The 26,675-nt window shown below is 41.0% G+C and overlaps 6 protein-coding genes across 12 annotated transcripts; 3 read left to right on the forward strand and 3 right to left on the reverse strand.

The window, feature by feature from the left end:
* The first annotated feature begins 405 nt into the window (after window positions 1–405).
* LOC124197555 (arrestin domain-containing protein 3-like) lies at window positions 406–5,813 on the forward strand. 3 transcript variants are annotated; one of them, XM_046593080.1, is made up of 12 exons: window positions 406–578; window positions 691–914; window positions 981–1,545; window positions 1,614–1,707; window positions 1,768–3,404; window positions 3,466–3,486; window positions 3,547–3,657; window positions 3,989–4,200; window positions 4,575–4,757; window positions 5,036–5,227; window positions 5,307–5,514; window positions 5,590–5,813. In XM_046593080.1, the coding sequence occupies exons 5-12, from the start codon at window positions 3,296–3,298 to the stop codon at window positions 5,736–5,738; spliced, it is 1,185 nt and encodes a 394-aa protein (XP_046449036.1). In that variant the 5' UTR covers window positions 406–578; window positions 691–914; window positions 981–1,545; window positions 1,614–1,707; window positions 1,768–3,295; the 3' UTR covers window positions 5,739–5,813. The 3 variants fall into 3 exon arrangements, with proteins under 3 accessions (XP_046449036.1, XP_046449035.1, XP_046449039.1); XM_046593079.1 differs by having other exon boundaries at window positions 406–557; XM_046593083.1 differs by having other exon boundaries at window positions 406–557; window positions 1,614–1,692.
* A 442-nt stretch (window positions 5,814–6,255) lies between these two features.
* On the reverse strand, window positions 6,256–6,977 carry LOC124197581 (nuclear receptor 2C2-associated protein-like). The gene is made up of 3 exons (XM_046593100.1): window positions 6,809–6,977; window positions 6,652–6,742; window positions 6,256–6,585 (listed from the first exon to the last, which is right to left on the reverse strand). Exons 1-3 carry the CDS (start codon window positions 6,841–6,843, stop codon window positions 6,283–6,285), a joined length of 429 nt encoding a protein of 142 aa, XP_046449056.1. The 5' UTR covers window positions 6,844–6,977; the 3' UTR covers window positions 6,256–6,282.
* Window positions 6,978–7,533: 556 nt separating this feature from the next.
* LOC124197495 (prominin-like protein) lies at window positions 7,534–19,896 on the forward strand. Of its 4 annotated transcripts, XM_046593001.1 has the most exons (21): window positions 7,849–8,097; window positions 9,232–9,612; window positions 11,162–11,329; window positions 12,094–12,193; window positions 12,311–12,431; window positions 12,527–12,593; window positions 12,954–13,114; window positions 13,248–13,376; window positions 13,558–13,581; window positions 13,936–14,101; window positions 14,365–14,497; window positions 14,668–14,820; window positions 14,970–15,206; window positions 15,360–15,594; window positions 15,663–15,752; window positions 15,826–16,053; window positions 16,231–16,389; window positions 16,788–16,909; window positions 17,554–17,610; window positions 17,941–18,372; window positions 18,490–19,896. In XM_046593001.1, exons 2-21 carry the CDS (start codon window positions 9,234–9,236, stop codon window positions 18,497–18,499), a joined length of 3,171 nt encoding a protein of 1,056 aa, XP_046448957.1. In that variant the 5' UTR covers window positions 7,849–8,097; window positions 9,232–9,233; the 3' UTR covers window positions 18,500–19,896. The 4 variants fall into 4 exon arrangements, with proteins under 4 accessions (XP_046448972.1, XP_046448980.1, XP_046448957.1 ...); XM_046593016.1 differs by lacking the exon at window positions 13,558–13,581 and having other exon boundaries at window positions 7,534–8,097; XM_046593008.1 differs by lacking the exon at window positions 17,554–17,610.
* On the reverse strand, window positions 19,088–21,213 carry LOC124197573 (B9 domain-containing protein 1-like). Its single transcript, XM_046593091.1, has 3 exons — window positions 20,579–21,213; window positions 20,154–20,496; window positions 19,088–20,076 (listed from the first exon to the last, which is right to left on the reverse strand). Exons 1-3 carry the CDS (start codon window positions 20,744–20,746, stop codon window positions 19,946–19,948), a joined length of 642 nt encoding a protein of 213 aa, XP_046449047.1. The 5' UTR covers window positions 20,747–21,213; the 3' UTR covers window positions 19,088–19,945.
* Window positions 21,214–21,315: 102 nt separating this feature from the next.
* LOC124197545 (protein catecholamines up-like) lies at window positions 21,316–23,170 on the reverse strand. Its single transcript, XM_046593076.1, has 4 exons — window positions 23,083–23,170; window positions 22,079–22,989; window positions 21,814–22,013; window positions 21,316–21,746 (listed from the first exon to the last, which is right to left on the reverse strand). Exons 2-4 carry the CDS (start codon window positions 22,893–22,895, stop codon window positions 21,495–21,497), a joined length of 1,269 nt encoding a protein of 422 aa, XP_046449032.1. The 5' UTR covers window positions 22,896–22,989; window positions 23,083–23,170; the 3' UTR covers window positions 21,316–21,494.
* Window positions 23,131–26,323, forward strand: LOC124197521 (importin subunit alpha-1-like). 2 transcript variants are annotated; one of them, XM_046593035.1, is made up of 8 exons: window positions 23,131–23,475; window positions 23,544–23,697; window positions 23,752–23,902; window positions 23,963–24,218; window positions 24,276–24,788; window positions 24,846–25,413; window positions 25,475–25,752; window positions 25,952–26,323. In XM_046593035.1, the coding sequence occupies exons 1-8, from the start codon at window positions 23,413–23,415 to the stop codon at window positions 26,051–26,053; spliced, it is 2,085 nt and encodes a 694-aa protein (XP_046448991.1). In that variant the 5' UTR covers window positions 23,131–23,412; the 3' UTR covers window positions 26,054–26,323. The 2 variants fall into 2 exon arrangements, with proteins under 2 accessions (XP_046448991.1, XP_046448995.1); XM_046593039.1 differs by having other exon boundaries at window positions 23,135–23,475; window positions 23,562–23,697.
* Window positions 26,324–26,675: the final 352 nt, after the last annotated feature.

Genomic DNA, 26,675 nt, shown 5'->3' on the forward strand with positions numbered 1-26,675 from the left:
GCACAAGCGCTAAAATAAATAGGTATTTAACGCTATACCTATCGCGCATCGCACCGAATTCAATTATAACTCTGCGCATGCTAACGAAAAATTTACCTGTTAAACTTTATTTGTTATTTTTTTTTGTCAAATTCCGATTTTCTTCCGTTCATTTATATTCATGGCATTAAGTTTTTGTTTTTATTTTGCTAATCGTGTTTTACAATGAAACATGAAATCGTGCTTGCTTTTTAATTAAGAAACCAATTGGTTTGTGTGAAAAATAAGTTAGTTTTGTCGATCGCAGCAGTCAAACCAGAGACCAAAATAAATATGTTTAAATAAATTTTAATTTTAAAAAAATACGCTTCTCTTTGAATTAAGAAAATTGGCAAATGGTGGTTAGTGGCTACTGGCTAGCAACGAGTGAGACTCGAGAGTCGTAATAATTCGGCTGCCCTGCTGCCCAAAATCAGTTGACATTTGACAATTGACATGTGCATGTCAGGGCGTGTGGGTGACAGCCTTCCTTGTTCCGTCCTTCAATAGTTAATATTTTGTCATCTTAAAGCAACCAGGTACAATTTTTATTCTGATATGTAAGTAAATGGGAATTAAATATTAATCTTGTTAGCTTGTAAATGGGAATTAAGTATTAATCTTGTTCGCTTGGTATTCTGCCAACACAAACTTATATATTTTTTTTGTTAGTTTCCAGAGCCTTTTGTAAGATCTTAACTGCTGATTTGTTTTGAAATGAAAGTTTTAAGCGATTCATCGATTCATGCATCAACGCCTCCTATCCAAAAGCAAAATGTTACCTGTCAGTCAGAAGAGTGTTTGGATTTAGTTCTTTCATTGAAAGCTGGACGTTTTCTAGAAGGTTTTAAAATTTTCCTTATTGGCTTTGATGGTCCACAGATGGAAAAACTACGGTATGTCAAGATTGTTCCAGTGTTTTAAAATTTTTATTTATTTTATTTTATCTTGTTTCTTTACAGGCGAGTCCTGAAAAATGCTGGTGTGATCCATCTTAGCACAATCAACAACGATGAGTCGATTTCTCATGTCATTGTCGGAAATATCGGAAAAGAAGATGAAAAGCAACTCCAGCAATTAACGAGAAAGCCTCACGTTGTAACAGTCGAATCTCGAATGGTTGACACAAAGTCTGCGACTGAATGCCCCAGCTCCCGAAGCCGAGTATCTACATCCATTTTACAAGAACCTCTTCACTCTTAGCAGACAATTAAGAGCTTCTTAAAGGAAAAAGAGATGGAAGAAGATGTTTCGGTATTGTTGAAATATCCTCCTGCCGATGCCGTATTTTCCTGTGTGACTTTTCAACTCGTTGGTCTCATGGACGCGGATTGAATCTCTTGGACGACCGATCTCATTGAAAGTAACGGAGAAGCAGGTGAACCCACTTACTCCAAGGATTATACCGCTCCGACATCCCTAACTGTCGTCAAGATCTTTCAACCACCTGGCGATCCTGCAGAAAAACTTTCAGCTCCTATTTCATTTCCGGCAATTGATTTTGATGGCCCCACGCCTGTTACTGTGGTACAAGTATTTTATTCTTAAATTTGTGCTTAATCATTCAGCTTAACTTCATAATTTTCTTTATCTAGATGGGGCAACCAAAGATTCCTGCGATTCTCCCTGTCCTGACTGACCCGGTTTCAGAGCTTTTACTGCAGACATCTAATGGTACAAAAACTTTCGGTATACATGAAGTTAAGCTGAATGATTAAGCACAAATTTAAGAATAAAATACTTGTACAGGCGTGGGGGCATCAAAAGAAATTGACGGAAATGAAGTAGGAGCTGAAAGTTTTTCTGCAGGATCACCAGGTGGTCGAAAGATCCTGACAACAGTTAGGGGTGTCGGAACGGTAAAATCCTTGGAGTAACTGGGTTCACCTGCTTCTCCGTTACTTTCAATGAGATCTGTCGTTCAAGAGATTCAATCCGCGTCCATGAGACCAACGAGTTGAAAAGTCACACAGGAAAATACGGCATCGGCAGGAGGATATTTCAACAATACCGAAACATCTTCTTCCACCTCTTTTTCCTTTAAGAAGCTCTTAATTGGCTACTAAGAGTGAAGAGGTTCTTGTAAAAGGGATGTAGATACTCGGCTTCGGGAGCTGAATAATACGCCAGTAAAGGTATCTATTGCGCCTCACCCAATTACCTCAGGGAGTTGATCCTCGCCATAGACAAGAAGTGTCAGGGTGCGGAATGTGTTTTGCCAAAATTTCTCCCCCATCTAGACGCCATTCCTTCAACCCACATTTAGTTATTCTGTTGTCGTTATTTGTTTCTTTAGCCGATTTATCTCGATATTGTGTCTTAACTTCTTCTTTAACGTCAGAAAGAATGATTGAACTATGTTGCGGGTTTTTATTAGGTTACAAAAGACTTTTAGCGAATGTTTGTCGAGATAATTTTATGCTGTTTGTTTTTTAAGAAAAGAAAGTGATGTATGCCGTTTGTAATTTTTGTTCGGTTGCGGAGTAGTGATGGAGTACGGTAGCTTGTGATATTCTTTGCATTTTCAAAGAATGGTTTGTACTAAAGTTGTTAATTCTACGTAGAATATTTATGTGAAGTTTATTTCTTTTACGGTGACAAAATTGTACGTCTATTGGTTATAAATTTTACAAAGATCAGTCAGATCTCGCGAAAATGTGCCTAATAAATAATAATCGCGATATGCATCTTGTTGAATTAAAAATTGATTTAGTCTGACGCAATTCCTGCAAAAATAATACATCGCCTTCTGTTTCTTTAATTTCAACTGCTTTAAATCGTAACACAATGGCGAAATATTACCCTTAAATGAAATAAAATGAATAACTAAGAGTACAGTAAAAAGAAGCCCTCTACGGCTATTGCCCTGTCGGACCGGCATGGCAATTAGATTTCACACATTTTTATTTTGTTTACTCTAGAGTGACGTGGAATATTCAAAAGCAGGCCAATTTTATTGTCATTTTGAATTGGAGTAATAAAAGTGACCGCTAGATGGCGAAATTCGAGGCGCGTCTTCCGTCAATTCGAAAAAAAACTCTTCATTAGTAGGTAGATTTGAAGCAGGAGGCAGGAGCATACGTCGTCGATAAGATGCTGCGATTTACATTAGTTTATATTAAGTCACGTCCCATTCTATAAATAGAATTTTCCCGCCAGCAGCTTGATGGTTGAATGGTTCATTCGCGGTTGTCGTGGCGAGGCGAGAACACGCGAACGCGCGTCATCGTCGCTACTGGATCGTATCACTGCTCATCATCATACGTAATAATACTTAATGGATAACTTCAGTGTCGAGTTGGACCAAGCAAAAGGAGTATTCCTTCCTGGACAGAATGTCAGTGGCCTTGTCCAGTTTCAACTCACTGCCCCCGAGAGTTTCAAAGGTATTTTTATCCCCATATTGACCCGCAACGATGAATAAAGATTTATTTCTTTTTGACATAGGTCTCACAGTCGAGTGCATTGGTATGTAATTAAAAACTATTAATAAATTGATTGACGAGTCATTTTTCGAAATCATATCAGGTAAGAGTCAAGTGCATTGGTCGGAAACGGAAACATCCGGCCGCGAAACGGAAACGGTTCACTACCAAGCCAGCGAAAACTATTTTTACCACAAAATTCAACTATTCGCAGGTAATAATGAGACCGGATTTTATTTGTTTTTACAGTAAAATTAGAAGCGACATGATAGGGTATTGCCTTTCTTAAAAATAGCAACGGGTCGTCCGCTCTGCGGTGTTTGCAATATTTTCCATCACGGAAAATATTGCAAAGATATTTATAGTTATTTGAAATCCATCCAACCTCTTGGACATGTATACTGCGTGTTGACATAATTTATCAAACTCAATGTTGGTGTCGGAATCCAATCCTTCAAACGTCGAATTCAGCACTTGACATTGGCCTTTCTAATTCAAGGGCGCGAATATCCAGAAATTAATTAATCCTCATATGTCACACGCAGGAAGTGACAAAGAGTTGGAGCCAGACTATTACCGCTACGCCTTTTCGTTCACGCTTCCACACCAGCTGCCTGCGTCCTTTGAAGGGGCCCACGGTTCCTTGCGCTATTACATCAAAGCGGTTCTGGGTCGGCGCTGGATGCTTGATGCCGTTTTTAAGCGCGGAATCTCCGTCAACACCATAGTCGACCTCAACCAAAATTTCCAGGCGTCGGTGAGTAGTCGCGGTGGAATCGCAGAGCTTATAAAGAGAATTTTATGGTTAGCAGCACGACTGGAGGACAACTCTTTTCACGGACCCTCGAATACTACTATGAATAGAACCTACACTGTTTCCGTAGGGCTGCTGCTGGCTGGTTGGTATAGGGAAATACGGAGATAACGACGACGTTGCCGTTATCAAAACTTCGTGAGAAAACAACATCGAACGAGTTCTTCTTCATTTTATGTTTTTTTTATTTTATTGTCGTCTTCGGAACTCTTGTTTTTCCATCACGGCATGTTTGCGTTAACGTGCGGGGAGTTCGCTACCCAACTATTTCATCTATTCTTTTGGCGTGTGTGTGTGTGTGTGTGGCTACGTGGCAGATTCCAGTGAAGAATGAGGAGACCAAGACTGTTTGTTGTCTATGCTGTCAGTCGGGACCCATCACGGCGATCGCTTGGCTCCCGAAATCTGGATACGTTCCAGGGGAAACAATTCTCTTTTGCGGGCGAGTAGACAACAAAAGTCGATCGAGGTTACTGCACACATCGGTCCGGCTGGTCGAGGTATATAACACCCATTTCCACCCAGGCAAACTCACCCGACTCCCGCTTATACGTCTATATTTGTTGGAAAGAAACCGATTTATCCTAACTAACCCAATATAACCGTGCGAAAACAACATTGTCTCATTAGCGTGCCTTGATTTACCCAACTCGGATTGAAAGCCTGGATGGGGGGGCGACGCAAAAACTTGGCACGGCTAACTAGAGAGCCATATATATTCTTCAAGATTCTTTTTTTGTACAGTTGTCAACTGCTTTTTTCATTTTCTCTTTTGTAGAGGACAATATTTAAAGCCCAAGGTAAACAGAAGGAAGATGAACGAGTCATACGAGAAATCACCCGAAACCAGCAAACAGCGCCGGAAAGGGAGAACCTAGAACTTTGGAATGATATTCCAATTATTGTGCCGCCGTTGGCGCCATCCGATCTGCATCACTGTTCGATTATTGACCTTCGATATTTTATCGAGGTGAAACGAATCTTATTTTCCATGACTCATGGTGACATTTAATAATTTTTTTTTTACATTTTATCTTGCTTTCTTTCAGTTTATCGTCAATCCGGGAACACTATCATTCAATTTCAAGGTCCCAATTGAGATTACGATTGGCACAGTTCCTTTCCGAGATAGTTTCCCCACATTCCAGCCGCAAGCTAGCGCTCCGCCATTCACAAATGGAATCAACGTAGAAAATAACGTTACGCACCCAATTGGTTTTTTGCCTCCGTTCATGATCAATCAGTATCCAAATCTCCGTAAGAAATTATGATTTATAGTTTTATAGACGTATTGAAGTAATTGCAATATTTTATTTGTTTTAAAAATCTCAGCTCAAAGCACATACGAATCCGGAGTATTTAGCGGCAACTTGAGGGAGGAAGGAGACACGGAACATCTTAACATTGGCTTTGACACATTATTTAAACCAACTTACATTAGCTATCCCAGCGTTGACAGTCAAAATAACCCGTCATCTTAAACATGAAATTTGAAACAAACATCTAATGTACTCAAATAATTGATCCATGCAGAATAAAACGACTTTGATATCCAGCGCTCGATAGTTGCCAGGAATATAAATGTTTTAGTTCAAGTACACAATAAGTTATCTCAAGTAAAGATATTTGGTTCCGTCCTTACTCAAATAACAATTAATTGACTATCATTTCAAAAATGAAATATAATAAAAAACTGGCGAAATTCAATGTTGGTTCTTTTTACTTTTACACTGTGTTTTATTCTTAATGCTTTTTTCGTGTTGCATTTTAATGCCGCAAACATGTTTGTAATAATGCATTGGCGACTTTCACATGTGTTGGCCAACTATGTCTAATTGTGTCTCAATCCAGATGAATAATTTATTTTGTGCTATAAATTTCTACATTCAAGGTCTAACCTTTCTGATATCTGCTTGGATAGGAAAACCTGAGTCTACTCTTGAATAATAATAGAAAAATGCAATATTTATGATGTAATTTAAAGAAATGTAAATATGCTTCAAGAAAAAAAATGACATTCAAGTATTACAAATCTTGATATAAGTTGAGCTTATACACAATCATTCTCCCAAACATATCAGTGCCTTCGGGGAATAGAAATTTCAAATTATCTGTTAGCAAAGGTGTGTCAGGAATAGGAAAACTTTGTATGGAATTGACATCTTCTGGATAGTAAGTTTTTATCGTTTCTAATTTTGTAACTCCTGAATCTGTACTTGTTCTTTGAAGGCAGATGCTTTTGGCTGCAAAACCCCCTTGAAATTGAATTTCAAACTTTGTCACTGGCACGGGTTTTGCAAACTGAACCATTACCCACTGAGGAGTTCCCTGCAATAAGATTAACATTTGAGTCAACAATTGATGTTTGGTTAGAATTAAAAATACAGATTTTACCTCGTCAGAATTCCAACAGGTTTGGTCGCAGCCATCGAACAAAAATTGTTTGCCATATGACTTTACTTCACGTCCTAAAACGGAACTTACTCTACATAAAAATCGAGAAATTTATTATTTTACTGTATTTTGCATTTAACATTTTGTCATTTTATACTTTGCCGTAATATCTTTACTTGGTACAAGAGTCATTAAAAATAAATAATAAATTCGTGGGATTAGCACGAAGTGAAAAGTTTGGAAAAGCTTTTTTTTTTTCGAAAACAAGATGAATTAGGGTCGTCTGCTGTTGCAATACACGAAACAGTTGACTATCGGCAACCGCAGACTTTATCAGATATGTGTAATGAAAAGTGAAAGCGGCATTACGCATCAAATCCGGATTTTGAAAACATGAAGATGTTTGGTTAACCAAGCATATCCTTATCTAAAATATCATCACGCATTTCTACATTTTCCTTGCGGGTGGAAAATCCTGTCGAGTCAACTGCTATAAAACTTTAATATGATACGTCATTTCCCCATGCGCGCTTTCAATCCTGATTTCACGCTAGAATTACCTTGACCGACCGATTGTCCCTCGAGGTATTGGGGATTGGGTTACATTTATGGGCAGAAGAAAGAGTGAACAAAATATGTGTCTGTTGGAGGTCGTCCATGGCTTGTGGCTACAAAATTTCGTGTATGGTTTCTACTTATAAGAAAAAAAAACCGGTAGTGGCCAGGAAGTGAAATGCTTCACTCGCATTACACATGGCCACATGGAAATGTTGGAGGAAAAAAAAAGCAATTGTGTTTTAGTGGTGTACTGTGCGTAAGAAATCCCACACATCCTTCGAACAGAGAGAATGTGTCAGGAAGTTGCTGGGTTATTCCCAGTTGAGGTGGGGCTGTGTCGGTGACTAAAATCACTTCACCCCTCTGACTTTAGATTCAAAATAAATATGAGAAAATAAGGTGTGTCTCGTAGCACAGATAATCGTTCTTGCTCCTAAACTTTGTTGTTGGGGTTCAACGACACTGAGTTTACCCATGCGTGTCGAACCTCAGTCACGGGCTCACGGCTCATTTCGTACGTAATGTTTAAAAAGAACATTGAATATTTTGGCCGCTAGATGGCAGAGAGAACTGCCACATGTAGCGAAATTCGTATTGAAATCCCAGCCCCCCTTGCCACCAAGCCTTGGGGTCTACGAGTTGCCAGTGCCGTGAGAGATATTCAGTCAGTGTTGTGTGTGTTGGCGTGATGGCACTATCGTGCCCACGGCTTTCGTTGAAAAAGAAACTGAAACTCTCTTTGATTAACTTGCAATAATATTCGCGTTCGTTGTGTGTTCATCGTCCGTTGTGATTGTGTGTCGCCCAAAAAACCCACCGCTCATATTGCCAACAGCACAAGATAGAATTGAGGAGAAGTAAAACGGGAAATCATTTCAACCAAACGAGGTGAGCCTGGAGATGCATCAACGTTATATGGCCGAAAGACATGTTGAGGGCCTCTTGTTGTGTTTCTTTTGTTCCGGCTCCACACAGTCACTTGCCTCGAGGTTTTTCGGTGTGTGAGAAAATAAAAAAGAAGGGGGTGGTTTTCTTGTCTGAAATTACAACCGGAGGGTTTTTGACTTTGCTTCCCCCCTCCATCTTCTCGTCGTACCACAGACCAACTGTTATCTCGATTTTATGTATGTTGGTCGGTTTTAAATGTAATTTCAGTTTTTAACTGATAACTTGAAGTAGAAAAAAAAGGAAATGGCCGATTTGATGCGAAACGATTTCTTGACCTTGAACCACTATCATATCGTCTGCGGCGGATATCGACGTAAAAGGATATCGACCTTTTTTCTTCTCAAAAGTATTTTGGCATCCAGATGAATAAATCCGGTGGCGTCGTCCCTAAAGTGCTCCCGTTTCCCTTCATTTAAAAGTCTAAACTGTCAACCATTTCCTGATTTTATAGACAGCCATAAAAGCTGACTGCAACTCGAGACCGTATGTCTTTTCACTACTGCGAGCGAAATCAAAAACTTGGTGATCAATGGGTCTAGAAAAGAAGAAGAAATTCTTGCAAGTTCAACACAAAGTTCATTGTGCACAAAAAGTTTAAGCAAAAATAAAAATTTTTGTTTCATACTAGAGTAGGAGGGTACATATGCACACACACAGTGTGTGTGTAAGATTGCGTGACTGTCGGTCGGTAGACGGGGAAGTTATTGATTACATCTCTCTTGCAGCGGCCGGGATCAATGTTTTTATATTCGTAACAAAGGAGGATTTGTCAGTAAGAATCAGCCTGATTGCCATAAGAGCGAGAGAGACGAAAAGTAAAGAAAAATGGAAAAAAAATAAATAAGATAGAAAAAAAGGAAACATAAAAGAGGAAACCCTAATAAGCTAGATGAGTCTGAGAAAAAGATGGAGGAGGGCGGTCCGGGATTGATTGGATTTCCTGCGATGTCAACTCGGACACTGCACGTTCTAGCGGGAGAGAGAGATGTGATGAAATGCGATCGATCACCACACACGCCTCCTCTTATAATACTGTTTCTCCCTACTCAATTTTCTCTCTTTTATTGATTTTAGAAATGATGATGAAGAAGACGTCATGGCCGATGCTGCTGGTGGTGCTCCTACTACTACTACTCTGTTTAATGAAATCCGGCTGCTGCTCCGGCCAGTCGGATCCATCGAGCCGGACGGATGGATCAGCGGCTGATGGTGGGTCGTGGTGGCGGACAACGCCGTTCGCTTCACTTCCCGGGATGACGACTCAGCAGGTGTTGCGCAGCATCCTTCCACCCGACGTCATCCCGTACACGCCAGTTAGTTCACCGGAAGAAACGGCTGGATACATCCGCGATTACGTCTCCACATTCAAGATGCAAAGTCGCGGAATGGAACATCTTCATACATACACCAACATGTTTATGGCCTTGATCATGCCCAAACATCTAGTCCCGCCCGGTAATTCCCATTTTTTCTTCTTCTGCAACTTCCCCCACGGGGAACGAACTTCATCTTCGTGTAACTTAAATAATAATTCATTCTTTATTGAGGATAGAAAAAAAAAAAAAAAACATGCAACATCTGTCGTTGGCTGCCATATAGTGGTAAAGCCTGTACCCACTCTCTTTGTGAACCATCTGGGACAACGTCGTGGGGTTGCTTGTTCACGTGGGGTGGTGTTCTACTATTATTACTAGTGCCACCGAATGCCGGAGAAATCTTGACGGCTATTGTTTATTTCTGATGTAATTTATACCCTTAGTATAATCGCACCCCGGGAATGTTTTAAAGGCTCGTTAGACTGGAAAAAAGGGATATTCGACGCCATGACGGAGAAAAAGAAATCAACGTCGTTCGTGTATTGTGTGTGTGGCTTATTTTTTCTTGAACGAGAGAGAATTTGGGTTAATGGTTAGGCATTGTATCAATTCTTTATCCGGGAGTCGCTTGGGTAACGCACATTGCCCTCGTTATCTTGACTTTGATGACGAAGGTATGCGGACCGTTCAATCTCGCACGAACCTACCTGTCCATCGTTCTTTTGTGTCAATTTAACGGGAATTCTTTCGACATTTCAGTGAGTGACTGACGGCTAGCAAATCCCGTTTGAACGACCCTATGACCTTCTTTCGCCATTATTTAAAAAAACAAAATGGCTACCGTTTCTCTCGAAGGTTCTGATAAAAATGTCGTCATCAACATCCGGTAATGGCGTCATTATACGGGCAAGATCAAGGACACATCTTGATGATTTCCTTCTTTTTTCGCTTTTCTCGTTCACGCACCAATCATCATTCCGTTTATTTAACCTTCGTCATGGTCGCCCATCGGGCAGGTTGTTGAACCCCTCGCGGCCCTTTTTTTCTGAGCGTGAGCCGTCGTCGTCATGGTGATGAATGCACCTGTGTGCAAAGCTGGGAAAAGAAGAAGAAGGGAAAAAGAGTTGGGAATCAATACTTTTGTGCCTCCATGCATACTATTTAGATAAAATGGCCAGCACGAGAGAAACGAATCGCTGTAGCGTGAGTGTGCGGTCCAAAAATTCCACAACGCGTGTTGTTTCCCCTAACAACTTGGAAAAATAGACAAATGCCGATCCTCAGGAATGGAAAAATTATTTCAAGTTTTAAACCATCCGCCCCCCTTTTCACTGCCCCGCTTTTAACCGATGAAGCCGATTAACACGTATAGCGACTGTCGCGTGATTAGGATTGTCAGAACTTGTTTTATCTCCCTTTTTTCCATTTAAATTTAGAAAGTCTTGTGATACCATTGTCCTCTTTATTTAGCGCCCTTGAGAAAGTCCTTCTTTTTCTCTACCATTCATTGAAAAAAAGGTGCAAGTTATACTAGTACTATCACTGCAGTCAAATCAGTTCCAGCTTAGTGTCGGTAGTGAATGAAAGGCATTGTGCCCTTTGGTGCATATTAATGACGTTACGTATGAGTCATACTCGGCATTACAATGAACCCGATTTTTCTTGTTTTCTTTTTTTTCAATTTCTAGGTATTCAACTCAGCACTGAGCCAGAGCTGATGCTGGACCAAGCCCAAAACAAGTGGCAAGTCATTTTGAAACATTACGCCGGAGTTGTAGCAGTAGCCGCAATCGGACTGTTGCTGGCCGCCATAATCCCCATCGCCGGTGTCTTCGTCTGCTGCTGCCGTTGCGCCGGTATACTATCCATTACACTACTCTCTATCGTATCTCTCTCCAGTAGTAGATAGATCTCTCTTATACTGCCTGGGCGCTATACTCTCTCGCCAGATATGTACACCTCGGGAGAGAGAGAGAGAAGGTTATCGATCCATTCCGGAACCAATTTCACGGAAAGATGGAAACTTGCGCAGTCGATGTTCCTTTTCAAAATTAAGTTGATCGTCACAAGGATTGCTTCACCCCTTTTTCCCCCCTTTAGTGGTACGAAATAAGATTTTTCACGGATCGATCAAGACAAATGTTGCCTGGAATTTTTTGAATAAAAAATGCGTTAGCGATAAAGAAGAGAGAGGAGGTCGTTATCAGCCACTAACGATCAGATCAAGTGTGCGCGCTACTATACGGCGTATATATACGTATGTCGTTGGCGGAATGCTGATCCGGCCACACACACTCCTCTTTTCTCCAGAGACTTGACATCCTTCTCCTACCCCCGTAGGCTCATGCTTTAATCCAATGGCTGACGAAGCTACTATAAAGTGTATAGCAGCAGCCCAGCAGTATTGTGCACACTAGACTGGAGCTTCTGTTAGGTACTACTAGTACTGTGTGTGTACTACTTTGTATGGGACCATAACAAGCATTGATCCCCTCTTCTACCACCACCACCACCACCCAGATGGGAGAGGAGAGAGAAGAAAAGCGACGACATGAATAGAGAAAATCCTCCCGAGATTATAGTGGTGCTTATATCTGTTTTTGTTTGTAAATAATAATAGGCCGTTGCGGTGCTAAAGAAGAGCCATTCGAGAAACGGGGTGACAAATGCCAGCGAGTCATTCTCGGTCTTTTCCTCGGCGTTTTGCTTCTTCTCGTCGCGTAAGTTGTTGTTGTTGTTGTTGTTGCTTGTGAGACACGGACTACTGGTATATATAGTCGACAGCGATCGATGATGTCTTTTTCTGTTTTTTGTGTGTGTCCGTTCGTTTCTCACAGATTCGGCATCATCTGCGCTTTTGTATCCAATGCCAACGCACAGGATGGCGTCAACGCCTTGCCGACGGCTCTTCGCCACACTACCGAAGATACAGCCACTTACTTTAATCACACCCGAAAAGTACAGTTTCTCTTACTCTTGTCATCGCTCTAAATTAATTTGGCATCCCTTCAACTTGTCTTATTTATTTTCTTCCACTTTCTATTCCCCCACAGGAGTACGTGACATTGTTGACGACAAACTATCGTGAATTGGAAGCCGCCATCGCCAAAGCACTCGACGGTAAAATACAAAAATAAAAATTGAAAGACAAATCGCGAATGAAATAAAGCCCCCTACCCCTACACAACAGATCATTTCACGCACTCTTATGACATTGATTTATCCCAGTGTTATCGTTGTGTTGTGTGTATACGTCGGGTTTTCTTGCCGTTTTTATGGGGAGGAACTTGTGTGTGTGTGTGTTTTATTGATCGTCAAGTTAGGTTTATTTTTCTTTTCGCTTGATCTATTGGTTTGGAGGAGCGCATAAACCAAAGCAAATGTACATAGACATGGATATCCCCCGCCCGGTTTTTTCTCTTATACTGTATACGTATATATTTTCTATTGATATATTTATTTGTGTACGTCTATAAACAGACAGCGGGAGACTGGTGACTAACGAACTGAAGCACGTGTCCCGGGCCATCGCTGTTGACAACTTGACGGCCATCGTTTCCAATTTGGCAGAGATCCGGCAGAATCTAGCAAACATTGAACAAGATACTGGAATACTACAAGACAGGGCTAATCAACTTCAGGTATAATCATCTCCTCTATAGCGTGCTTGATTTTTTCTTCAGAGGTTGACAAAAGGGATGAACACAGTGCACACAGTTGGCTCTATCACTCATCTAATTGAATTTGGCGTTGTGTGTTTTTATTTTTTTTTAGGACGGTTTGCTCGAGGTTAAAAGGCAGCTGAAGCAGCTGCTGGATCGATGCGCTTCCCAGCCCATTTGTGCGAATTTCCGGCAGCAGTACGATCTCGACTCGCTTTCAGTAGATCTTCAATTTCAAGAGGTAAAGCTTTTTCATCAACTTTAATGTAATTGCCTCCAACTTTTCGAAAAACTTTTACTAACCAACGGTGATTATTGTCAACTACTACGCTATATTACATACGCCGCTACTAACTCTCAATAATAATGACGAATCCTTTTCTAAACTTTCTCTGCCGCATCGTGACACGAAAATTAAAAAGTTTGTCGAGAATTATTTGCCCAAGGTAAGAAGACACACACCATTGTTTTGGTTGGTACAGTCGGCACGTTTCTCCCCTCTCTATATCCTTAAAAACCAACAGCCACCACGACCACACTCTGTGTATATACACGGCGAAAACTTTGTGTTCGTGGCTCACTCTTCCGGCATGATAGTTCCAGTGCACCCTTATTCTAGCTCTCTAGTATTTTCTTTTTTTAATGATGTTTTATTGCTCTAAACTATTGATGTCGTTGTAGTACACATTTATACTGTAGCTACTTTATTTACAAAGGATACAAAAAGAAGATTTTAAAAGGAAACAACTTTTTCTTTTCTTTCTTTTCTCTCCCATTTATTTATATCAAATGTTTGATAGTTGCCGGATGTGCAGAGGATAGCGCGCAACATTTCTCAATTGATCACTACCGGAGTGGAGAGTGAAGTCAAGCGGGGTCGTTCCGCTCTGGAGAGAATCTCAAACGATGTCCAGAGAGCCGTCGGAAGTACTCTACCCTCGTTCAAGCAACACTTACGATCGGCCGGTAATTTTCGTTTATATCACACGAAAATCTCGACATTTTCTACAACTGGAAAATGTCGAGAGATGCATTTTATTTTTTTGTCTTTTTACGATGGTCGCTGGAAATCATTAGAGTGTAAAGAGAGAGAAAAAAGCCCCACCAAGAAAGTAACTTTTTTTTGTTACACACAGGCGCTAATGATGGCCAACTTTTTTACGTCTTAGTTTAACGACGCGAATCGTGCTGCGACTAAAAAAATAATGCATTTAACTGGTTTTTTTCAGGACAAAGTTTAGAGCGGAATTCCGAGGACATTTCCATCCTGATGGGTCGTGGTGTCGAGATGGCCCGCAGTGAGTCCATCCAAGAGTCTATCAATACTCTACAGAGCTACATCGACCACTATGGTCAATATCGGTAAGGGGATTTATCTATAGCACAGGCTGGACGACTATGTTTTGACTCTCTTTTTTAAAAGTCTGGTTGTAAGAATGTCATTGCAGACAGAAACCCCACGCAGCAGCAGAGACCCCCCTTTGGCTTCTTCTAGCTCCTATTTATTATATTGCGTTTATTTGTTGTTATAGGTTCTACATCGATATCGGTATAGCGAGTCTAGTGCTTTTGATCACGCTCTGCTTCGCTTTTGGATTGCTGTGCGGCTGTTGCGGTAAACGGCCTGTCGACCGATACGACGACGACTTCGGGACCCGGGCCACTGGTGCCTCTTGTTTGATGTCGTAAGTAGAAAAAAACACGCACTACATTCACGTTTCGTGGAAAATTTGTTTTTTTTTCCGCGAAACAGGAAGGAAGGAATCGATTCAACAACCCTTTTTTCTTTATTTTCTTGGGGGTTCTTTGTCTTGGCTTTTGTTTTTTCCAATAGGGGTGTTGGATTGGTGTTTATGACCTCGTTTGTTCTTTTGGTCCTGACCGTCGTTCACTTCCTGGTCGGTGTCTTTGGCCAAAATCTATCGTGCGAGGTACTGACCCGTTTAGGAACGGGAGAGGAGCCCCAACAGCGTGAGCTGTATGATTTTATCGACCGCAACATACCTCTCACGGCACTCAACCCACACGGCGTAGTCAAGGACGACCTCGTCACCGTCTCCAATATCGTCAAGTACGTGTGTGTGTGTGTGTGTGTAAACCACCACAAGAATTGCGTGTGCCGCTTTTGTGTCTGGTCGGGGGGCGTTATACGCTTCGGCCAAAAAGGAACGCTTGACAAATATAATAACAAACCTTAACCCTCCTTGTCGTTTCACTTCATTAGGGAGTGCCACCAGAATAAGACACTTTACCAAATGTTGAAGCTGGAACGCGTGCTGAACGTTTCTTCGCTGGGCGACCCGTCCCGTCGCTTGAACATCGAGTCTGAAGTCCGCCGCCTTACCAGCAACATTCGATTTAATGGAGTCAACTTGTTGTCCGTCGAAGCCAAACAGCAATTAAGAGATTTCGCCGCCTCAGACTTGATGCGCGTCAACTTTACGGCCTATTCGATCCTTGTAAGTTACGCTTGATGCTATACATCTATTTAGATTGGATAATAGAATGTTGTGAATTTGATTTACAGTTGGAACAGAACATCACGTCGGTCAACCTCCAGGAAATGGCGGCCATACTGAACAACACGGCCGTTCAAGTACAGCAATTCGAACCAAATGTAAGTCGGCTAAAGTGTTATTATTCGTTGTCGCCTTGAGCGACGACACGTAACGTATTACTTTATATATTAGGCTGCCAATACTCTATGGGACAATGCCATCTTCCTGTCGCGACTACAAAAGTCTGAATTGATTCCGATGAAAGAAGCAGCCCAGCGACTGCGCAAGGCGGCCGCCAATTTGGAAGAACGTGTCCGCTTCAATCAATCTAGCTTGTCGGAGGCTATTGAAATGCTAATTGGCCAGGCTGAATCCGCGCAGACCTTTCTCGAGAATAAAGGGCCCGAGCAATTGTCTAAGGTATATATAATAATCATAAAATAAAAAATTTGAAAAGAAAATCTTTCACGCTGGTGGGAACGACAGCGAGTTGATCGATCCGAGACAAATTGATGTATCGATCTCTCCGCTCCATCTCTCTCTTCCCTTTTATAAATTATTATATCTAACACAAAAGATGGATTGATTTATATGCAGTTGGCGGTTGAATTTGCCAAAGAGTGCGAGCGACTCATCGACCAATACGTCCAGCGGGTTACCGACCACGTCCTCTTTAAAGTCGGCAAATGTTGGCCGCTCTCGCAGGCCTACAATACTACATCAGCCGTGATCTGCCAACAAATCTTCTGGCCTTTTGTAAGTTTTCTCTCTCTCTGCGGCTGTATCCCGCCCCGGGATTAAAGTTGCTTCTTTTTTGTGTGTGTGCTTTTAAAAAATTGGATTCTTTGTTCTCGCTCCCCTTAGTCCTTTACTTGTTTCTTTTTTGTAAATCCGTTGGGTTTTTTGACTTATTGATTTCGTTTCAAAAGTTTGGTAGTGCGCGTTTTTTTCCTCTCTTTCCAATTCCCTACTTGAGTTGTGATGAATAGGTTAGGAATAACACATTCGACAGCGCTATTGGAAAAATGTGCTGGACTTGTATACTTTATTGTTTTTTCTTCTTCTATTTGAGAAGAGCAAAGTTTTCCTCCTTTTTTTCTTCCAGTTTAGTGATTCATTGTTGATCGATTTGTTGTTTCTCGACTTATATATAGAATGGATTCTGGGCCAGCGTTGGATGGTGCTGCCTCTTGTTTCTACCCTGCGTCGTTTTGGCTATGGTGCTAGCCTCCCTCTACAGGAAGACGGATCCTTATCCGGGTTCGATTGTCGAGAGGTAAGAGCGTGTTAATGGGAAGGAAAACAAAAAAATGCCGAGGCGGTAAAAGCCCCTCTCATATACCCGAAAAAGGAACATCTCTTTTTTTTTTCTTTCTTCTTTTTTTGGGTTATTTTTTTGATTTTACGATTATTTAAGGCCATTTCCTGACTGGATATCTTTTTATTGGGCGATGCATATCAAAGAGAAAAGAAACATTCCTCCCTGTTTGAAGAGAGAGAGAGAGAATAACTATGACATCCTTTCGTCATTCGGTTGAATTGGTGCCAAAGCTTTACTCTCTTTCTAGCATGAATTTCAGCTCTTTTTATATCATTGGATATTTTATTTATCATCGGGTATTTCTCTCGTTCTTGGTAGTATTTTATTTTTTTTTCAACCCCTCCCTCTAACAAAAAAATTGGTGATGGCGTGTAAATCATTTCTTTATTTTATTCGATGGCGTTGGTTGGTTGGTTGGTTGGTGGTGGTCTGGCTATTTTGCTTGTCTCTTTTCAAGTGAAAAAATATTGAACGATGATTTTTTTTTTTCTTCCGGGGGTTGTTTCCGCTATTTTTCTCTTCTTTTTTATTTTTTTTTTTATTCTTTTCATACCATTCCGGAAATCACAACACTTTTTCCTTCCGATATATTTCTTCAGAGAGTACTTGTATGATGCTTATGCCGACCGGGACAACATTCCATTGGCCTTAAACAAGTAAGACTTGATGGCTGTCTTCATCTCTTTTGATTTTTTTTTTCTTCTCCGTATTCTTCGTGTTGATTCAATTAACTTGACTGCATGCATTTTGAAAGGCTGGATATTAGAACGTTTTGCACGTACTGTGTATTTGTCTCAATATACTTGTCTTTTTCTGTCTTTCCTTTCTTTCTCTTCTTCTTAAAACAAAAGAAATGTTTTGGTCTTTTTTCCTTTTCTGTTTATGTTTCTGGTTTGTCCCTTTACGTTCAAAGAGATTTCTCCAACATCTGAATTGAAAATTCCATGTTTAACGAAAAAATTTCCATTTCTTTCCCCCAAAAAAAGTCGAGATCGTAGAGGCATCCCAGTCCCGAGCAACACCCGATCGGGTCACGCATACGGCCACGTTTACGGAGGCGCTTACGAAGACGATTACAGCATCTCGCAGCATCAGGCCAGGACGGGTAACGGGAGTGCCAGCAATCGTATCGGCGTCACTTCATCGGCTTCGAGTGGTGGCGGCGGAGTGAACTCTTCAACGGCCGTAGTGGCCCCGTCGGAACGCAATGGAAAGACACCCGGCCGCTTTCAAGATCCAGCTCCAAGAGCCTGGGGCGACGGAAGTGTTCCCCGTTACGTGGCATCTCCCACTCACGCTGCTGCCGCCGCTGCTACTGCCACATCGCCGTCCGCTGGAACTCCGGGAGGCGGAACCCCGTCCGCTCCATCCGCCGCCGACTACGAGAGACCTCCGCCGTATTACTATCCAGGACCAGCGTGAGTATTTTATTGATAAAAAGTCAGTCCTCTCAGCCTCTCGAGAGAGAGCAGCTGTGTGTCTACTCTCTTCAAGTTGATGATGGATTCTGAATGATTCTCGTCTTTTGATTGCAGCGATAAGTGAAAAGCTTTGATGATCTCGTCCTCGATTCCATCAACGTCCCGAATGACGTCTATCCTCCATTCTCTCCCCCCCGGCTGCTGCTTCCATTTCGAGTTGTTGTTTTTCGTCGCTGGATTGATGACGGAGGGGAAGCGGAAGTACTGATTGTTTTCCTCCACTTGTTCTTTTTTTCCATTTCGCGTGTCGTCGTGTTGCCGCGCATCTGCGCGCGCACACAGACGTCAAATGTTGTGTGTGTGTGTGTGTATACAATCCTCGGCGGAGCGATCGCGCGTGTGTGTGTATGTAAGAGTGAACGTGTTTGTACATTATTCATGAGTTTCAGAGTTTCATCTCTCCTCTCATCTCTTCAACAAAACAACAAAAAAAGTCCCGACTTGCACATGGATGCACTCCTCGCCCCCGGCCCCCCCCCCCTTTTATGTGATTTTTCTTGGCAATTTGTCTCTTTAAACGTGTGATGACATGTGCATTTGCTCCTACTTTATATGTGTATAACAGGATATAAAGGCGTGTTTGAGCATTCGAAACACGTACGTTTCTCTCTTGTCTCTGGTTGAACTCCCTGTCTATCTTTTTGGGTGGGGACTTGGGCCGCTGTTTCAAACTTTTTTCTTCTTCGTCGTCATCATCAGACCAAAGCCCAGTATAGTAAGGGATTTTCAATTCTTCCCTTTCTCTCTCTCTTACTTACTCACGGTTCGGTACTTTTGATGAGCAATTGAGGAGGAAGCAAAAAGTCTTTGTTGTTGTTGTTGTTGTTGATGAAATCTCTCTCTCTCTTTATAATATGATTCAATCAATACTTTTTCAATACCTTCTCAAACCAAACAGAAAAGAGTCAATCTCTTTTGTTGTTTTTTTAAAGCTCGGAGTAATCGAATCTCGATAAGTGTTTATTCTTATTCCCTCGTAAAAAAAAAAGAAATTTTGAAGAAAAAATGCCATTCAATTATTGAGGGGAGGAAACTAAATTTTTGATTGTTTGTTATACATGTCACCCGTTCCATATTTCTTCGTCTATCCGCTGTCATTAATTGAATCTTCCACCCCCCCTTTTTTGTATTATGTATAACAACACACAAAAGCTGCTGCCGCTGCTGGCGAACTTTTGAGAATTTCCGTCTCTTTTCACAGCTGGGACGGGCTAAAAAATTCAAAATTTTTTTTTTTTAAACATCAAACTACGATTTCATTCGTGTTTCTTCTTTTCTCCCCTGATTTTTGGCCGTCTTTTGAATTGTAAAATGACTCCCGCGGAATCTCGTCATTTAAGAGAATCATTCGCTCTTTGATGTCTTTAACCTCCCCCGCCACCCACCATTAATGGTGTCGTCTACTTAGTTGAAAACAAAATTAAAATAAAGAAATACACTCATTTCAAAGTGTTGCTCATATCCCTGTAGCCGTGTTCATTTATTTTGTAAATTTATAATTGATTTTGTCTTAAAAAATAGGCAAAGTGGATGATACTTTTTCCGGTCCACTGATTGATGAATCGTAGCCTAAACTTTGGAAATCTTTAAAAGTGGTGTGGAATTCGACCGTGACGTAGCCCAGAGTTTCCATTCGGAGAACTATACGAGAGAAAACAAATTGAATCAACTTTTGAAATAAAGTTATATAATTGAATAATAACTTGGTGGAGTATTACCGTCACGGCCTTCGTTGAGGGCAATAGTTTTGGGATCAATCAATTCAGGACGACGCCCGGTAAACCAACTGGTCCATTTGTGCAGAAGAGATTGTGACTGCGGCCGATAGATAGCCAGTGTTCTTGTGTAATGCCCAGCACAGATGGGCAAAACGGTGGAACCATAGCCGTATGCGACGTCATCGTTACCCAGCTCGTCGGGTCCATAAAGACTGACGATCATTCTAGGCCATCCGTGGGGATTCGTGCTCTTCCACGACGATTGTAAAGGAAAATTCCACACCAATTCTCGGCCCCCAGATGACTTTTGAATGGCTAGCTGACTTAACCCTTCTTCAATACCCTGTGCGTCAAACGAAGAGCTGCAAAGTCATTTTTCTACAATAAAAAAAAAAACAAACAAAGTTGACTGTGTATCTAGTTACGTGGCAGAAGATCCAGTCAGCTCCGTGGTGATAGCAAGTTTTGACGTAAAGTTGGGAATTGAGCGGGAATTCTCCGTGCCGGATTTGGCCTTGGACGGAATAATAAAAGCTGGTTGCTATCAGAGGAGTAGATGTGACGGGTCCATTTGAAGTTGCTACCGATGTCATTCTAAATTAAGATGTGCTTGACTGGAAAAAAACGTTAAGAATTCTCTACATCACAACAATATACACCGACTGCTGGCTCGTTTGTTTCGATTGTCGGGCTGACTCGTTGCCATGGTTACGTCTAATATATGCCGCCGCCCCTATGACTACGTAGCGAAATAAATGGGGGCATTATTCAATTTTTCTGCATTTTAGCGATTGTATCTTTCTATTCAGTAATGAAATGAATGAGTTAACTTGTATGATGAATAAGTCATCAAAATAATAAAGAGAATAAGTGAAAGTCAAAATTTTGTAGACTCGTCTCGGCGCCCAGTCAAAGGGAATTGCTCAATCTGGTATCAGTTACCGCACAAACTACACACAATAGCCAACATTGTTCTATTTCCTATATGGTTTTTATTTACAGTTGTCGCCTTTCACTGATAACGCAATTTCAATGAATAAACCACCTTTGATTGAATAGTAACCAAGTAGACTTATAGGCTCATCTTACCCTCCCAGCGTTGTTTGCTCAGTTAAAGTTCAATAAAAAGCTAAATTTTAAAAATTAAAAATAAGAAAAAATATAATAGAATCGTGAAATTTATTTTATACCTTTATTAAGTATCTTGCTCGGGTGACAAAACAATTACAAGGCATAATGCAGGCTAGACAATGGGTTCGAAGTGGTAGAAATGAAAGTTAAAATCCATCGTCTAGCCCTGCCAGATGGGATTTAGATAGAAACAATTTGTATCTCAATTTTTCATTCATATTCGGCTATCAAAACCATCATATAGACACCAGCTAACAAGGCAGCGATTTCCATTAAAGTTTGTGAGAATTTGCTGTTTTCTAAAAGCTCAGGAATGACAGAAACGGTGGCAATGTAAATGAATCCACCGGCTGTGAACGGAAGGATCCAGGCAGTAGCAGCAGCACCGATTCCTTCTGCTAATAAAGAAACTGCACATCCAGTAAGAGCTCCCACTGCTGTAATAAGCTGCAAAAAGATAGCCTGTCCAATAGAAAGTGGAGAATTAAGATTCCTGTTACTTTGAGATTGTCGGAGCGTTTGAAATTACTTTTTTGCGATCACAGCCTGACTGAATGAGAATGGCGAAATCCCCGATCTCGTGGGGAACTTCGTGCAACAAAACTGTGACTGTTGTTACGATTCCTGTACTTCTTCCAGCCAAAAATGACGCACCAATAGCCAAGCCATCAGTGAAGTTGTGGGTAAAATCCGCAGCCAGGTTCAAATATCCAGCTACCTTGATGTCTCCTAAAGAAATGGAATAATACAACAGATTTAATGACATACTACCAAAAAATAAACTAAATATTTACCAGAGGGTTTGGCAACCTCCTTGGTTTTCTTTTCCTTCTTTTCTTTGGCTTTTCCGTCTTTCGCATCTTTTGCATCAGTTGTTTTATCCTTCTTGGGTTCAGCATGACTGTGGCTGTGACCTTGGCCACCTTTAAGAATTCTAACAAACTTTTCAACAGCAAGGAAGGCAATAATGCCGCAGAGAACCCAAAGTCCAACAGTCATGTCGTGCCCATGAGAATGACCCTCTCCATGAGAATGTCCATGAGAATGCGAATGAGGTTCCTCATCTTCAGAATGAGCCATCAATGCATGCGGAATCAAATGTAGGAAAGCATCACCAAGAAGTCCACCGGAAGCAAAGCTAAGTAAAACTTTTAACAAGGGCTGTCGTTCAGGGCTGCTGTCAATGGGAATGAAAAAAAGCACAATGAACGGTGCTACACTAATGATTAGAGTGGAACCAATGGCTTCTGTCCATAAGGCAGCAGTTGTCCTTTTGGGAGCTTCAACATTTTCTGTGTGATGGTCATGATGATGATCATGTAAGTGTTCATCATGATCATGTGAGTGTCCGTGATGTTCGTGCGAATGCCCATGGTGATGTTCCTTTTCTATTTTCTTGGCTGGGGGTGGAGGAGGTTTCGGAATATTCGCTTCCTTGGAATACTTAAATGAAGGCCGCTCTTCTACATGATCGTGCGAGTGTCCATGATGATCATGTGAATGTCCGTGATGGTCGTGAGAGTGAGAATGGCAAAACTGTGGAAGTGTCAAAAAAATTCCTACCAAGAGCAGAAAACTGCAGAGTTTTACGACGAACCTTCGGTCAAGCATTTTGACAGACCGAATGAAAGCGCTTCAAGTCTGACGTGTTAAACAGCTGGTAATACTCGGGCTCAGAGTCAGACTCTCTGACGCGGTGACAGACCTTCACAACAAAAAACATGATTTAAAATATTACCCTTACCTATTCTTTAAAAAAATATAATAATTAAATAATTTGTTTTTCTTAGTTGTTTACAATTTGTTTGATAATTGCCAATTTGTTAGTACACGCAAAAAAGCTTAGAGATCACCTAGACAGGCGTCAAAATTTACATCACCGACGCCACCTAGCACCTACATCCAAGTCTTCATTGATCTCACACTAGATGACGTCTTTGTAATTTCATCTGAATATTTTTATTTGGCAACATCAACATCAGTAAATGTAAAAATGGCGTATTTAAAAAACTTTTCAGTTTTCATGTTTTCAGTCTCAGCAGCATTGTCTCAGTCGTTGGTTTAACTGTTCCCATGTGTTTGTCACTTCCGTGATTCAAGAGAATTGGACAAAACATCAACTATCAAAATGACAACTGAAGCAAATCCCACCCTGTTGAAGGACATCAATCATAATTGCAGAGGATATGAGGTAATAAGCTTTAGATAGTCAAATGTCATTTATTAAATTAAACAAATTGTTCATCTTTCATGTATGAGATGAATGTTAATTTGCAGGAAGTCAAGAAGGAAGATCACATGCTGTATAATAGATACAACCAATACATCCTTGAAGTCTACGATGAGGACCTCAGCCCTCTTGAAGTACTAAAATGCATGGCTGCAGCGAAGAGCATTGAGGACATAGTTAATGGTATAGTTTTTTTTCTATGTAACATATATTCTCATATGAATCTTTATACTGTAGGTATCAACAGTGGTGATGTAAACAAGGAGATTACAGCAACCAATGCTATACGTAAATTCCTATCTGAGGAACACAATCCAGCACTCATTCGTATCCTCATCAATGCTAATGTTGTTCCCAAGCTAGTAGAATTCCTTAGTCGTGTCAAAAAGTATGTTGTGTCTTTAAATTGGTCTTATTCAAACATTTCTTCATGACATTTTTGTTTTAGCGCTGAACTTCAGTTAGAGTCAGCCAGGACTCTCACCACCATTGTGCTATGCAGATCTTTTCAGGTCCAAGCTGTGGTCAGTGCTGGGGCTATTGCTGGTTTCATGTCAATGTTGAGTTCACCTCATCCAGTTACGGCCGAGCAAGCTGTCCGGGCGCTCGGCATTATTGCGAAAGACGGACCAAAGTTAAGAGATTACTTAATCGAGCAAGGATTTATAAAGGCGATGCTCAGTTTGGTCAAATCTAACTCTTCAGTAAGTTTATTTTTGAAACCTTGGTGAACATTTATTATTAACCGATTTCAATATTAGGCTACATTATTGCGTAGCGTCACTTCGACTTTGTCCAACTTGTGTCGCTATTTGGGTGGGAGTGTCCTTGCCGTCCGACAGCTTCTTCCTGCCCTGTACCACCTAATCCACGCAAATGACGAGGAGATTCTCGCCACCGCTTGCATGGCTCTCTCTCATCTCACTGATGGCCCGAAAGAAATAAAGAAAGAAGTTATCAACGCCGGAGTCGTCCCTCGGCTCGTTGAGCTATTCTATCACAAAGAAGAGACCGTAATTTACCCCACGCTGATGGTAATCGGCTACATTGCTTATTCAGGCGAAGACATATCTGATGAGATCGAAGCTTTTGTCAGCGCTGGGGCTGTTGCTGGGATGATTCATTTGTTAGATTCACCTCATCCAGTTGTAGTGGAACATGCTGCCTGGGTTCTGGGTAACTTTGCCAATCAGGGAGCAGAGATAAGAGATTTTTTAATTGAGGAAGGCATTATTAAGCCATTGGTATCCTTGATTAATAAACCCGACACTCCAGTAAATAAATTTTTTAATTAACCTTTAGAAACAAATAATAATTGACTTCATTATTAGGTTAAATTGTTGCAAGAAGTCACTGTGACCTTGACCAACTTGTGTGGTGGATACGAGGACAGTCCACTCAGTGTCCCGGCAGTCCGACAGCTTATTCCCGCCCTGGCCCACCTTCTCAACTCCAACGACAGCGATATTCTCGTCTGCGCTTCCATGGCTCTATCTAATCTCTCTGCTGATGGTCACGACGAACGAATCCAAGATGTTGTCGACACTGGAGTCGTTCCTCGGCTCATTTCTTTGTTGGACAAAAATAGATTAAACGATGATTTTGTAATCTCCATGGCTCTGTCGATAATCGCCAACATCGTCACAGCCAATGATAGTCAAACCGATTCCGTCCTGGCTGCTGGTGCCTGCCCGGCGCTGGCCAAGTTACTTGCTCATTCCGATTTGGAAATCGTCAAACGGGCTGCCCGGACCGTGGCGAAGATTGCTGCAGGCAACGCCACCCAGATTCAAGCTCTCATTACCAACAACGTTATTCGTCCGTTAGTGGACGTGCTGGGCAATGGCGACTTCAAATGCCAAAAGGCAGCAGCTTTGGCCATTACCAACATCACTATGGGTAATTTATTTAAGTTTTACTGGTGTTGATTAATTTTTAAATGCTGTCTTTTAAATTTCAGGTGGCAATGTCGAGCAGATCGCTTTGTTGTGTCAGTTTGGTGCCGTTGCTCCGCTGTGCACTTTGCTGGAGACCAAGAAACCCAAGACTATCGTGGTCGTATTGGATTGCTTAGCTAATATTTTGGCGGCTGCCAAGAAAATGGGCGAGCTGGAGAAAGTTTCTCTTGACGTAAGAGTGTGTGGTGGCTTGGATTTAATCGAAGTTTTGGTTATCCACAACAATGTTGATATTTCTCTCAAGTCGCTGGCTGTTCTGAAGCAGTATTTCTCCACTGACGTAAATTATTTTATATTATGGCTTATTTTCCTTTTTTTTTTCATGATTACCAGTTTACCATAATTGTTCACATTCAAAGTATTTGTGTTGACAACTTGACCGTTACTGAGATTTTAGAAAACTATTTTTTTTTTTAATTTTTTTTTTCATTTTGATTTAATTGGTTTTTTGTTTGTTTTTTTTTTTTTACTTTTGACAGAGGGATGAAGATTCTGAGTTGGCGCCATCGATATCGCAGAGTGGCAATTACGAATTCAACACCCAGCCATTTCAAACCCCTGAAGGAGGTTTCTCATTCTAAATTTTGTAAATCTAAAATTCTTTTTTCTGCATATACAACGGTCAATATATTCTTCACTTCTTCCCCATCCTAACCATGAGTTTCGGCCTTTTCTTTAAAGTTTTTTTTTTCTAATTTTTTGAAATTCAAAGTTGCCATGCACGTCTCTTTCCTCTTTCTCTACAGAACAACTCGATCACAGCTGTGCATTTGATTCGTTTGATTTTGTCGTGCTAGTTTTTTTTTTGTAGATAATATACTGCCGAAATAAAAACAAATGCTTTTCATAAATGAAGGGTACGTTTAAATAATGCAAACAGGACCACTTCAATTTTGGAGTGATGACAAGTATTGATGATCAGTGCACGGATTTCCTTTGCGCATTAGTTGGGCCATCCAAATTTTTATCATTTGGCATTAAAAAAAAGAACCCCATTGTTTTTTTTTTCTGGGAATCAGGTAATTTATGGTGTCGGCACTCGGAAGTTTGATTGGGTATCTGTCATCCCGTGATTTCCAGTTTTCCACGCAAATCTTGAAATGTAGTGTGTTATCTTTTATGATCCAAAGTCTTGGTAAAAAAGCATCTGTATGGAGAAAGTAACAGCTAGGGCAGACTCCAGAATAACATAATAAAATAATA

The sequence above is a fragment of the Daphnia pulex genome, chromosome 1, assembly GCF_021134715.1.
Source record: "Daphnia pulex isolate KAP4 chromosome 1, ASM2113471v1".
Taxonomy (NCBI): Eukaryota; Metazoa; Arthropoda; class Branchiopoda; order Diplostraca; family Daphniidae; genus Daphnia; species Daphnia pulex.

Coding starts and splice junctions, on each gene's coding strand:
- LOC124197581 (XM_046593100.1), bottom strand. CDS start 6,843: ATGACTCTTGTACCAAGTAAAGATATTACGGCAAA. Junction 6,743..6,808: donor AGTAAAGATATTACGGCAAA/GTATAAAATGAC, acceptor ATTTTTATGTAG/AGTAAGTTCCGTTTTAGGAC. Junction 6,586..6,651: donor CCTGTTGGAATTCTGACGAG/GTAAAATCTGTA, acceptor ATCTTATTGCAG/GGAACTCCTCAGTGGGTAAT.
- LOC124197521 (XM_046593035.1), top strand. CDS start 23,413: ATGACAACTGAAGCAAATCCCACCCTGTTGAAGGACATCAATCATAAT. Junction 23,903..23,962: donor TTCCTTAGTCGTGTCAAAAA/GTATGTTGTGTC, acceptor TTTTTGTTTTAG/CGCTGAACTTCAGTTAGAGT. Junction 24,219..24,275: donor TGGTCAAATCTAACTCTTCA/GTAAGTTTATTT, acceptor TTTCAATATTAG/GCTACATTATTGCGTAGCGT.
- LOC124197555 (XM_046593080.1), top strand. CDS start 3,296: ATGGATAACTTCAGTGTCGAGTTGGACCAAGCAAAAGGAGTATTCCTT. Junction 3,487..3,546: donor TCTCACAGTCGAGTGCATTG/GTATGTAATTAA, acceptor AAATCATATCAG/GTAAGAGTCAAGTGCATTGG. Junction 3,658..3,988: donor CAAAATTCAACTATTCGCAG/GTAATAATGAGA, acceptor TGTCACACGCAG/GAAGTGACAAAGAGTTGGAG.
- LOC124197573 (XM_046593091.1), bottom strand. CDS start 20,746: ATGACATCGGTAGCAACTTCAAATGGACCCGTCACATCTACTCCTCTG. Junction 20,497..20,578: donor CTGACTGGATCTTCTGCCAC/GTAACTAGATAC, acceptor TTTGACGCACAG/GGTATTGAAGAAGGGTTAAG. Junction 20,077..20,153: donor CCTCAACGAAGGCCGTGACG/GTAATACTCCAC, acceptor TCTCTCGTATAG/TTCTCCGAATGGAAACTCTG.
- LOC124197495 (XM_046593001.1), top strand. CDS start 9,234: ATGATGATGAAGAAGACGTCATGGCCGATGCTGCTGGTGGTGCTCCTA. Junction 11,330..12,093: donor CTGCTGCTGCCGTTGCGCCG/GTATACTATCCA, acceptor AAATAATAATAG/GCCGTTGCGGTGCTAAAGAA. Junction 15,753..15,825: donor TACAGCAATTCGAACCAAAT/GTAAGTCGGCTA, acceptor TTTATATATTAG/GCTGCCAATACTCTATGGGA.
- LOC124197545 (XM_046593076.1), bottom strand. CDS start 22,895: ATGCTTGACCGAAGGTTCGTCGTAAAACTCTGCAGTTTTCTGCTCTTG. Junction 22,014..22,078: donor GGAGGTTGCCAAACCCTCTG/GTAAATATTTAG, acceptor CCATTTCTTTAG/GAGACATCAAGGTAGCTGGA. Junction 21,747..21,813: donor CAGGCTGTGATCGCAAAAAA/GTAATTTCAAAC, acceptor TCTATTGGACAG/GCTATCTTTTTGCAGCTTAT.